This window comes from Strix aluco, chromosome 6 (assembly GCF_031877795.1).
Source record: "Strix aluco isolate bStrAlu1 chromosome 6, bStrAlu1.hap1, whole genome shotgun sequence".
NCBI classification, from domain to species: Eukaryota; Metazoa; Chordata; class Aves; order Strigiformes; family Strigidae; genus Strix; species Strix aluco.
Window position 1 is genome coordinate 13,358,771 of NC_133936.1, and position 13,056 is coordinate 13,371,826.

The 13,056-nt window shown below is 41.3% G+C and overlaps 1 protein-coding gene across 11 annotated transcripts in view; it reads left to right on the forward strand.

The window, feature by feature from the left end:
• SEMA5B (semaphorin 5B) overlaps window positions 1-13,056 on the forward strand; it is a 291,486-nt gene that overhangs the window by 185,235 nt on the left and 93,195 nt on the right. For all 11 annotated transcript variants that reach the window (XM_074828744.1, XM_074828741.1, XM_074828740.1 and 8 more), the window contains one exon: window positions 8,645-8,707. In XM_074828744.1, coding sequence (XP_074684845.1) covers window positions 8,645-8,707 — 63 coding nt within the window. The remainder of the gene's footprint in view (window positions 1-8,644; window positions 8,708-13,056) is intronic.

A 13,056-nucleotide genomic window follows, 5' to 3' on the forward strand; every position in this document is an offset into this window, starting at 1 on the left:
ATAATGCATTTTGGCAAGGCTGTACCTACACAGGCTTGCACAGGGAGTCCTGGGCTATGACAGAGGCTCATAGGTGCTATGAAAACTGCAAATCTGGATGACAAAGAAAGTTCCATTATGTAAAAAAGCTCAATTTCTCCTCTGTGTGGAATTCAGCATCAAGTTACAAATGTTTTACACCAGGGTTACTGAAAATATGCTTAAAGCACTGGCAAGTCAATCTGCTTGCTTAAAATATGAATTTTAATGTGACACTACGTCCTCAAGGTTGAGCTGCCTGCTCCATTGTAAGCTGTCCTTTGTACACTAAAATTCCCGAAAAGCTGAAAAAAGTACAGGTTGTAACCTGGATGTGCTATCTTTATTGTTTATCTTTGAAAACACCATTGTAGTTTTAGTACTTGGTATCAAATGTTCTTTACTAAAGCTTTAGACAATTGTCTTCAATAATAAAACCTTGTACTTGTACAGTGCCTTCCATTTGGGTACACTGTAGAAACCATCATCTGTTAAGCCTCATACAATGCTACTTTCAGATAAGGAAATGCATGGTCTGGAGTTGTAAATTCCTACCTGACACTGCAGAGAGGGGAGTGTCTGATTTACAGACCCTATGTTGTTTAATGGAATCTTCTGCAGGACAAATGGAAGTTGAAGGCACCAAAATTCAAATTTGCTTTTGTACATGAGACTGTGGCCTTGCCCCAAGATGTCAGAAAGAAGAGGACAGGATGCAGGGCATCTTGCCAGTTCTAATCTCTAAACCTGCTCCCTCTGTGTACCACCAATCCAGTGGATGCATTTGGTGATACTAGCAAAAAAACACTGTCTAAGAACTCATTTTGTGCTAGACAGGAAAGTTTTTAGTCCTCAAGAGAGCACAGTTCAGTGCTCATCTCTGCCTTTGACATGCTCAGTGGCTTTTCCTAGTCAGTTGACCTCTGTGCTTCTGGTTTTCCTTTCTCCCATGTGCCTGTGTTGTCTGTTTAGCTTGTAAGTGCTCTCAGACAGAAATTCTCTCCCACAGCATGTTTGTATATTGCCTATAGAAATACGGGGTCGCAATCTCAGTTCATGCCTCTACATGCTCCTATAATAACAAGGGATTTTGAAGCTGTGAAAGAGAGAAAATCAGTAGCACTGTCCATCCAACAAGAACTCAAAGCAAGTTTTCCTCTCAAAAACTAACATTTGCAGTTGAAAACAGGTTGTCTCTGTAGGCAGACACACAACAGAGGTGCAGGAGCTTACCCACTTACTGCTTGCTGCAGAGCTGTTATTGGGATGTGCCCTCTGCACAGGAGGAAAAGTGTGAAGCATTTTACCTTGCATCTGAGATAAGAGAGGACTATGAACAGAGTGGGTTACCATGACTCAGCTGATGTACAGTAGCTCACTGGGCTGGGATAACTTGATTAAAGAAAGTAGAGTTCCCATACCTGGAGGCTGAGGCCCTGTTCAGCCAGGTGTTACAGCAATTCTCCATCCAGGTGTCCATACAGTCTGAAAACATAAGGTGGGAGGACAGACTCGACTCTAAACAGTGAGGCTTAAGAATCAAACCGACAAAGAGAATGTAGTCAGTCCTCCTGGTAACTCTCCTCCCTGTCCATTGGGTGCAGATGTACACCCTTTCTGTAAGTTTTGTACAGTAAGTGAGCCAGGGTGGAGGAACTTCCCTCAGGCTATTTCATCTCTCTTTGTGAGGATGTGCTAAGAGTCCATGAGACAGAGAAACATGAATATCCAAAGATGATATTATTTGGAGCTGAGTTAAAGATCCATTCTTAAAATGAGAAAGTTCTTTCTGTTTAATGATTTCTGCCTTACTATGCCAGTATGTAGCACTTAATTCTGCTCTGACATGAACAGAGTGAGCAACTGTGTTCAGCAGCCAATAAATGCCAGGCCAAAATCAGTCCCAGTATAGTAAGCAGGTGATTTTTGTTTATAGAAAGAAGGTCTGATTCAGAGATTAAGGTTATGGGAACTGGAGCCCACTGATGGATTTTTTTTGGCATGTTTGCCAATCTCCATCTTTGAAGGGTTACATTTTGAGGTCTTCCTCAGCTGACTTACAGTCCAGCAGAAGAGCCATGCAACTGGGTCAGTCTGTTGATAGGCTCTATGGATACTTAGTTTAAATGAAACATACAGCTTGAGTTTTACCACATCCTGAAGGATCTGAGATCACTTAAGGGAAATCAATTAATAATTTGATAAAAGACAATGCAATTCCCTTCCTCCAAGCCCCCTCCTCTCCCTGAAGTGAATTGATTGAATCCTGTGATCATTCTTCATACCTGTCACTGCACACAGCAGTGATCTGTAATTTGTATACTGCTGTATGTAGCAGAACTATTTATTGAAGCTTGGCATTATGTTCTTTTGGTATTAGTTATCTGTTTATCAGACATGTTTATCACAGTTTTAATAAATTACCAGTGTTCAGAAATGGCCTCTAGGGTATTAAGCTACTGTGCTTCATTATTAAGAAGTTAGATTTCAATAAGTTATTATTTATAGAGCAGTGTAAATGTGCCTAGTCCTCAAGAGACAAAAGCCAATGCTTCAAAAAGGGAATTTAACTTTCCACCTTTAGACTAAGGCAGCAAGTCTTTATGGAGAAGTCCTGGAGGATTAAATACGGAAGAACTAGCTAAAGTGTTGTAGAAATGTTTTTACAGTACACATTATAGAAACCGAAGTTAAACAAGAACCTTTTCATGGATTTTCTGCATCCAGCCTTTAGAACTGTCTTTCAAAGATTTTTTTAATTCTAAGTGCTGTAAGTCCCAGGACTTACCAATTTCTTTTAAATGCCATAGAATTTACCCAGGGAAGGGTAGATTTACACTAGTGCGGTCTAGTGTAGAGACTGCAAAGTATAGAGAAACATAGAAATAAATTTATGAAATGGATTATCAGCAAGAATCTAAGGGTGATATTTTAGAGGTCTGAAATCTATTCATCAGTATGGATTAAAAGATTGAGGCTGACATCTTGTAGGGGAATGAACTGGCCTCTGAGCAGCCACTGTGTGAAAGGCTCGGTCTGCACCCCAATTTAGCAAAGTCCTTAAGTATGTGCTTAAGCTGAACTGGTCCAGTAGGGTATGTAAATATGTGCTTTATTTCCATTAAAGTTGGCAGAAATTAAATGCAGTGCAGAAACCTGGTGCCTCCATGTTCCTCTCTCCCTAGACTTGGAGAAAAGTTTTCATACTTGCTGTGAAATAAGGTGATCCAAAAAAAATTTCTAAATGCAAATAAGAAATACAGAGATTTTGGGCTGGTATAAGGAATCCAGGAAGCTGCCTTCAAAGCAAGTATTTTTTTTTTTTCCAGAGGTACATTTCTCTGAACATACTAGTGCCTTGTACAGTTCCTGGAAAGGAAGATGTAAATAAATACACAGGGAAAGAAATTACTCTGCCAGCTCAGGTCTCCAGTGCACAGTAACTGTCATATCACAACACCTCCTGCCCTCCTTCCTCATGCATAACTCAGCAAAGGCTGATGTGACTGGCAGGCTCTGCTCGGGGTGCCCTACATGGCACAAGCGGAAAACCAAAATCACCTCTTACTCTGTGGGCAGATTGAGAAGTCTCCTGTGGGCACTGCAGAGGGTTGATGGAAATGGAAGCTCCTGCCGTAAGCAATCCCTGCAGACCCGAGCCTGGGACACAAGGTGCTGCTTCTGCTTCTGCTGACATTAGCAGGAACCTGAGAAACACAGTACCTTTTAGAAAATGCTGGGCATCTCACAGAATCAGTCCCTGGGTTTTTTTGCAGTAAGCCTGTATTTGGGGTTTTTTGTCTCTTTCCAAACATATACAATGTACATTTTGGTATTACACTTTTTCCCCCTAATAATCTCTTGAACAACATGATTCTGGGTCTGTCTGCAGGCATGCAAGGCTGCCAGTAGCTTGCACAGAGTACTTAATGGAAGTGAGGTTGGTAACAGATGAATAGGTTTGTAATAAAAGACTTTAGAAATTAAGAACGGGTTTAATTTACCCAATAAATATGCATGTAACCTATTCTCTTCCAATCTTCCCTTTTCAGTTTTAAATCAATGTTCTGGTTTTGCACAAAACCCTGCAACCTCTGTTGTGCAAGTACAGTGCAGGGATTAGTGTATGCTTAATCTATTAAATTCATATGTGGTGTTTGAAGTAATTATAAATTGCTAGCCTGAATGTAAAAGCTGGTCCATAGAAGTCAAAGAGATTTTCACATCAGCATTTGAGGATGCACATAACTATTGATAACAGGACTTGGTAGTGACAGGCAGGTACTTTGGATGCCAACATTGGGATGTGCAGGTAATTAAATAAATGTATCTAGAAAGCTTCTCTCAGCAGTGCGTGCTGAATAACTGATTTGACAGCACATGACGAACTAGAATTTCTAGAGCACTGTTGATCTGCAGTCTGAACTGGGAGCAAACCGTGATGCTCATAATTTATTAGAAGAGACATTAACTCTTTCTTTCTGTGGCCAAGTGTGACATTCAAATATTCAGATATGCACTGAGCCATTATGGCCCATTTCTGTTAATTTCTAGTTGGGTAGTGTTGCACCAGGTACACGTGGTTGTACACATGACCGCTTCTCCTGTGATTGTTCTCCTTTGTGATGCAGAAATAACACACAACCCCACTTTTTTTTTTTTTTTTTTTTTTTTTAATTGAGAAAATCTGCTTGCGTAGAACCCAGGAACAGAAATAGAGATGTGAAGAACCAGGTGCCCATGCAAATAGGGTGAAGGAAGGCACATTTAATTGCATTTTCAGTTCAGGGACAAAGTTGCTAGTACCCTCGTGCCTGTCTGTCCAGGTGTCTGGGCAGTCCTGCTCATGCTTGGCATGGTTCTTGTCTTACACAGCAGCTGCAGCCCTGAGCTGGTTGTTTCATTCATAGAGCATATGAATCTAGTGTTGCTCTATTCTGCACATGGGCCATGTGGTTGTAGAGGAGGTCCTCAAAGTGGCTGGGAACACTGTTAGAAACTGCATTTCTTCTGGAAATGTAGAACAGAAGAGATGTAAGAGAGCTTGTAAGCAGGTAGCATGAGGAGCTGGAGTGCTCTTTGGTAGGCATGTAAGGGGAGGAATTTCTGATGTTCTGACAGCATAAAAAGGTGTTTTCTTGGTTGCTTAAGCACATGACAAGTAGGGAAGCAGCAAGGAGAAAGTACATACTGTCCTGTGTTTGTATGTAGCCTTGCTCCCAGTTTTGTCACATCTTCACCCAGGCTCTGTTTTCCATGACCCATGCCATGAAAGTTGTTTTATTGCCACATGGGTCCAGAGGTGTCTACTCTGCTATTTTTGACTTACATGTGTAGCAGGAGGTACAAAAATAATCCCAGATGTGTTTCCTGGAGCTGGGAATCTTAAATGGCTCAGACAACTGAGAAAATGAATCATAAATTCAGGATGATGACCCAACTGAGTGACCAAAAACTTCTGGTGGATACAATTTGTACCTCAGCCAAGCACGCAGAGGCACCTTTCAGCAGTAAAAAGAAATAGTATTTCTTGGTTTATTGAGGGAGATGAGGAAAGGGAGGGGAGGCAGCTAAGTCAGTGTAAGTCAATATCAATGCTATTGATAAGCATTATGATCAGGTAAGGAGGCAAAAGCACAAAGCATCCTGTACAGTGCTGTAGTGTTACACAAGTGTTAAGTAGGTGTCGGCCTCACTGAGAAGCATATGGGTACACACAGATGTACTCCGGAAGAGAGAGATCTTTCTGAAGGTTTCTCAGTCAGATGTCCAGGATGTAGTTTGATACTGGAGCAAATGAATCTAAGGCAGAGGAGAAAAATTTCATCTAGGAAGGAGGGGCCTGGGTTGGACATACCAGTGAGATGCAGGAAGTTGAGCACCAGTGTTACACAGGGAGTTTGCACAGAGAAGTCCAAGACAACAGAGATGACAAGAGTGGGAAATTTTGATCTGAAAAGACAGCTGATCAGTCAAGTAAAGAAACCAAACAATACTGGAAAGCTCATGTGAAAGACCCAAGCTCAGAAGTCTAAGCCTGCCCAGGACCTCTTACCGGGTCCAACTCAGAGGTCACAACCACAGATGTGTGCGGGCTCCTGGGAGCCCAGCAGGACTTGTCTAGGCTGTAGGCCAGCTGACTGGTGCACATTCATACCTTCCAGTACAATTATTTAAACACACATTAGCTCCTTGGCTTTGCAATTATATTTTTATTATTGACAAGATGTTCTGCTTTGCAGGGTCATGAATATTTTCTTTGAGTCACTAGAGGTCATTGGAGTTACTCAGCCATCAAACTAGCTCCTCCCTGTCCCACTAAAGACATGTGTGGGACTTGTAAAACATGCTCTAGATTGCCATATTGCTTAATTATCCTCTTAGCTCTAATGAAGTGCACCCTGACTAATGGTGCAGTCACAAACAACATGTTCCTGTAATTTGGGCCATCACCAAGAACTTCTGTTATCACTAGACTCATCAAGGTAGTGCTTCAGAAAGCTGAAGGGCAGTGTTGCCTAATAAAAGATGTTTAGGCACAGAAAACATAGCTGGAAGGAACCAGTGCTCTGACATGAGCTATGTTTACAACATGCCTCAAAGCTCTTCAGTGCAGGTGTCTGGCAGGAAGAGCTAGGTGTCCCCTAGGAGGCCAAATTGTTCTCTGTTGCATTGCTGCAGTCCCAGAGGACCCAGAGTATTTGCAGAGAAGCAGCATCGATTGCTAAAGTAACCAACAATTTTTGTTTTCATTTTGTCCTGTCAAGCAGTGTTAAGGTAAACTGGGCTGATAATGGAGAGTGCTCTGTCTCTGTTTTTGAAATGGAAAGAAGAACCACCTAACAAGCTCTTTTCTGGATTTTTTTTTGTATTAAGGTTGTCAAAAGTTGATCCAAGGTAAAAGGATAATGTGGTTAGATTAATATGGCTAGATTTGGGACTGGGGATCAAAATGCTGCTGCACAGTTGTTTTGCAGACGTCAAGGGCTCCTGGGAGTCACAAGTCAAAATTCCTTGCTCTCCTGTGATGGCTTATGTCTTCCATCCAGTGACATATCCCCTCTCAGGATATGGCTAAATGATCCTTTCCAGCAAGGACTTATCCCAGCTCTCACAAAAACACTTCTGAGGCACAAGCTGTTGGCCTTCAGCCTGGATTGAACTGCAGTACATGGGAGGTATTTCCCAAGCGACTCCTGGGGAAAGACCTGTGCTCTTCCCTTCTCCCACCAGATCTTTGCCTGTGCTCTTAAAGCCTTACTTTAAGCCAAACTGAACTGCATGCTCAGCTAATGGAGAAGATACCATTTTTTTTCTGAATGAGGTGGAAATATCCCTTCTCCAAATGTTGTGTATAAATGCATTTCCTGGGTAGTGGATTTCATGTGGTTCTGAGTGAGTGTCTTCATGGACCTGAGCTGGGGGTGAGAAAATCGATCCCCTCTTCTTACTGGTCTCCCATCTTTCTCCTGCAAAAAACAGGATTTATCATGTGTCAAGGGGACAATTTCTGTGGAAGCCCAGAGTTTAAAAAAAATATATTGGCTGCAGTGAGAAGGTTCAAGAAGAGTTCAGATCCGGACCGAACTTTGAAGCCATTTCCTGCATTGGTAATGGACTGGGGAAAAAAAAGAAATCCTGGCTCTTTTAGGGGAGCTTTGGATCTGTATCTGAACTTTGTGAGCCTGCCCTTTCCCTGTGTAACAGAGCTATTTTTCTTGTACTCAGAATGATGTATTATGTATAGTATGGATGTTTATATGTATTTTCACCTCCAGCTAACAATACCTGCTTGAATTTGTTAGGACTATTTTAAAAAAGTGCTGAAGGGAGGAAAATTGCGGAGGGCACTGAATGGTTGGGTATGTTGCTGAATATTTTAAATCTAAAAGCTCTCTGTAATGCAGCTTTGCTGGTCTTGACTTTTCTTGTGAAGGAAAGGGCCTCTTCTCTCTGACGCAGTCAGTCAGAGCCAGCTAGGGATCCCACGTGCTCACGGCCCCCAGTGACTAGTGCCCTCAACCCCAATGCGTTTTACTCCACCTCAGGATCTGACCCCACTTGTCTGGCATCACAAATCACCATCCAACCTTTCTCCCCGCTTTCCGTCTCTCCAGGTTTCGCCTGTCAGCTCCCATTTGTTGTTTTATCCAGCTCACTTCTCTGCAGGATTACTTAGAAGGTGATAATCTTGTGGGTAAATTTAAGGAGACCAGCCGATTTGTGCAGAACTACTGGACTTTGCTGTAGAGAAGGTTTTCGTTTTGGTGATGACAGCTGGCGGTTTTATACAGCACTGTCCTCTTTGAAAAGAAGGTGATGGCTCGGTGTGCGGGGCTTATGTCTTGGACCTTCCAGTTGAATGATGATCAGAAGTTGTATTTACATGTAAATTAAAGTCTGTTCTCTGTTAACATTCCAGTTGCTTCTGCCTCTGGACTTCTCATCTATTTATCATTTGTGTGCACTGTGAGCACAGTGGGAGAGAGATACATGTTTACCGTCACAATGCTGCTTTTAAATTGGGCTGTGTAAATTGGCTGGAGATACTTGCTCTTGTTTTGGGAGTCTCTAGACATGGTGGCTGGTGGCATTGTCATGTGACTTGTGCATTTTGGTTTCTCAGGCAACAGCATGGGGTTCAGATGAAGACACCAGGAGGTCCTGTCAAAGTAAAGGAAAAACAGAGGTAAGTTTTGCTTTGCTACAATAATGATATGGGTAAATTTATTTGCATCATGTGAAATCCACACAGGGAGCATCTGACACCAGCTTGAGCTTGTAAATTTGCAGCAGTTTAGATCTACCACCACAAGTATATAAGCACCACCGAGCAAGCCATTTCAAAGGCCCCCTGTCCAAGTTATTAGATTCACTCTGCATGAAATTTAAAGGTGATTTCAGTGCTGGAGAGGACACAATTTGTGACACATCAAGAAGCAGAGTGGTGGCAAGCCAGGGGTAACATCTTGCAGTGGGGTCTGAGGCTGGGCAGAGCAGCTTAGTCAAGGTACTCAGCAATGAACTGCTGGCATTCGGCCACATGGGCTTCAGTGCTTGTTTGCAGTTAGGGTTCATCTTTGTATAATTCGCTTGAATGTGAGAACTGCATCTGCTAGCACACTGGAATCTGTTCAGGTGGAATATCACAGAGCTCCTTCAGAGGCAGGAGCAGTCTGCTAAACTGCAGTTTAAAGTAAGAATTGCTTGAACCAATGCCTGCTGTCCCAGAAGTTCGGAGTTTGCAGGCATTTCTGATCCAAACACAGGTCCTTTCTGCCTCTCTTCTGAAAACCTAAAACAAAGCCACCTACCTAAAAGCAGGAGATATTTTGATTTTTTCAAATGTGATGTTGGTACTGTTCAAAAATCTTCAGGCCTCAACTGAGAGGGTGTCCTATTGTCCTTAATGCTACACCACAAAGAATTCTCAGTCTAAACCAAAGGAGTTGGACAAAGGATAAGCACGATCTTTGCTTAGACATGGACAGTCAAGCAGAGAGTGATTGTGTGGCTGACCCAAAATGCTGGAATTCTGCCAAGCTCCAGTTCAGTGCTTTAAGCACAGGATTATATAATCTTCTATTGACCACGTTCATTTTCTATAATAAACTTAATGTGATTATGTATTAACTTGTATATACACAAAAAAGCTAGCTTGAATTTTGCCTGATAGGCAACAATTTGCTTCATGTAGCTGTGGAGAACAGGCGTATGGGTATCCTGGAACATCTGTTTGAGTTTCATGTAGGATCTATGTTATGCAGGAAAACATCATGGAGGCAAAATGGGTTGGGCTAGATGAACACCAAACATGGCCAGCCCTGAGAAGAAGAACCCAATAGAAGTTGGACAAAGTTAAAAAACTCCAAAACCCAAGGCATGAGGAATTTTTGAATCTGTAGTCTTTGTAATTTAAAATGTGTAAAGAAAGGATTTTCTTCTTTTGTTCCATTGTAAAGTTTGTGAGATTTAAATTGTATCCCATTGTTCATAAATAATTTTAATTTATAACCCAGAATTATTTTGTCAACCCCTGGATAAAGCCATGTATTTGACTGAACAAATTCTAGGATAATTTCACTTTATCTTTTTTACTGTCATGCCAAAAGAAAGTGATGGTCTGAGTATCTTCGCTGCTGCTGCCTCCTCAGACTGCAAAGAGTTTGCCAAAAATTTCATGAGGATAATGCTCTAAACAGCTGAGTTTATGCTGATTGTGATCCAGAGCTTGAAATTGTTTGATGGGCACAGTGGCCATGGGTGTGAAGTTCTGAGGAACAATAATTAAGCAGATTGTTAGACACTTCTTCATATAAAATTAATGGCAAACTGAGGTGTTGACTAAGAGTCTGACAAGAAGACATAAAGGCAGAAGGATTCTGCAGTAGCTAACTAAATTCAGATCTCCAAAGTCTGTATCTACTCTACCCCATGTGTCCATGGCCAAGTCCATCTTGGGGCAAGTATATGCATTCATTTTTCATTACACTACAGAGAAATGACTTAGTGCTAGCTCCAAAAATACCGAGTTTAGCCTAGCCAGCTGGTGAAGTGCTCTACTCCAGCTAAGAAGTCCAGCTCTGACCCAGCATCTCTGCCCTTGGCTGGGTAAATGCAGCAAAAGAGGGCAGCAGTAATGTGAACATTTCTGATTCTGCTGTGCAATGCTGGGACAAGATGCAGAGCTCTGTCTGCCTTAGTTCTGTTTTGTCAAAACTTGACTAATGGCTGTTTTCTACCTAGCACAGATGATTTGATGATAAATATGTTATGGATTGTCAGGCACTTAGATATGTGGTGATAGAGGCTAGAAATAAGGAGGACCTTTGGCTCTTACATTAATTCACAGTGTAGTTTGTGTAAGTTATATGACTGGTCCATTTTCCTTGCCCATTTAATAATGTATGTATTTTAGGGTGAGGTTTTCAAAGCCACCTAATGTATTAAAATGCTTTTTTCCCCTTCATTCTTATGCCTGTTGAGTATCTAAATCAGATTCTTCCTGCTGCTTAGAAAATCTCTTCCTAAAATGCTTAGAGCTTTACCATAAGGAAAATAAGAAGTGCAAGATTAAAAGCCACAGAATGCATATCACAGAAGTATAATTATTATGGCATGATGGTTACTCCACATTTGAGTACCTATTGGCCAGAGAAAAGGGAGATGAGAAATCTGGGTCCCAGATTTAACGTTAGAAGGTACTATTTCTTCTGACACCTTGTGTAGCTCTGGCCACAAATTTCACTTGCTTATTCCTAAACTGAGCTCAGTAACTTGTGTTTGGCTGCTACACCTTTTTAAGGAAGGCAAAAAGTTTTGAACTGAAGGCCTGAAGCACATGGGCTGACTGTGGTTTGCTGTCCAGACCACCTTCCCTATTAACAACATGTATTTTATTTCCTCTTTGGATCTGGCTTCAGTTTTGAGTGGCTGGGTCTCATTTTGCCCTTCTCTGTTAGATTAAAGAGCCCTTTAGTTACCAATATTTATTTTTCACAAAGGCACTTATATGCTCTTGTCAAATCAGTATTCAGGCTTTTTGATAAAGAAAAAACCAGAGTTCCCCAAGCCTCTTTCTCTAAGTCATTTTTCTACTGCCCTTGAATATTTTTTGTCTGTTTTCTGCACACTCCAATTTTTCACCCGTATTCCCTTGTCAATCTCTGTAATGCCTGAGTGTGATTAAAACAGTCTTCCACCTCTTATTCACCCTCCTCTGTTCATATACGTGGCAGTTTCATAAGCTCTTCTGCCATAGCAGATCATGCCTAGCCACTGTGACCACTAAATCCTCTTCACAGTTGCTAGTCTTGGGATGTAATCTCCCAGTCTATTCATAGAGCCCCTTTGTTCCTTGCTCTTTAAAGATAATATCTTACAAAAATATATTTTGTTTGTTGGGTCCATCTCACTAACCATCCTAGCATATATCACTATATATAGAGTGATGCGTTGGCCTCACTGGTAACTACTATTTTTGTAATCTTTGGGTTATCCACAAACATTTGTTAAGAAAAATATTGATACTGGGCTAGTACCACTGCATCTGGGGCCCTGCTAGAACAGCAAGTTTATGAATGATTTCACTCTGAGGACTTTTTTCAGCCCAGTAATTTATCAGATTTTAATCCATTAATATAATGTAATGTAAAGTTCTTGAACATGATTTTAAAATTAACTCTCTGCAATATATCATGTGGTATTAAAACCTCTGAAAAGTCTCTTTCATTTATGTTATTCTTATCAGCTAAAACTTGTGGTTTCCTCAAAGCATTGTACATGCTTTGCTTGCCATGTCTCTGGAGATCCATGCTGGCTTCCATGAGTAATCATTCTTATTTTTGCAGCATTTATAAAATGTATCGAGATCAGCACCTTAAAATTGTACCCTGGAAAACATCCACATTACTGAGAGACAATGCAGAGAACAAAGTCAGTGTTATGCTGCCTTTTGTTCTGTCTTCCAAACAAAATCACTCGGAGGTTGTAGTTAAAATGAGTGATGGATAGAACAGAAGGGGAAGAGGTGTATTTAATTTCATTAGGAGTTGCTCAGCTTCTAGTTTGTAATTGTCCTGTCTCTGCATAACAGTCCACATCCACCACATCTATGGAATTTTGCCTGTCGTGAAAAGTTGTGACTTTCTAAACATGAGCACTTCAATCTTTGTCTTGTCTAAGCACAGAATTATTTGTTAAGTTTCCAAAAGCAGCACGCCATCATTTCAAAACATGAAAGGGAACCATTTGTGAAAATGACAGTGAAAATGGCAGCTTTTACGTGCTGTCCTAAGAGCTTTGTGTAGTCAGGAGAAAGATGACAGACTAATAACATTTCTGGAGCAAGAAAGAGCCAGGAGAAATGTCTGATAGGCATCCAGCTGCTGGTTGTCCCACCGTATTGCCAGTATAGTTTCTTCCTTTGCTTCTATGATGTCCTGATGCTGGTGGATCTTATGATTCACACAAGGTTACAGAGAATTCCTAGCCTAAGGCTTCAGCCCAACTAAATGGGTTTGGTGCAGAAATTGCTGA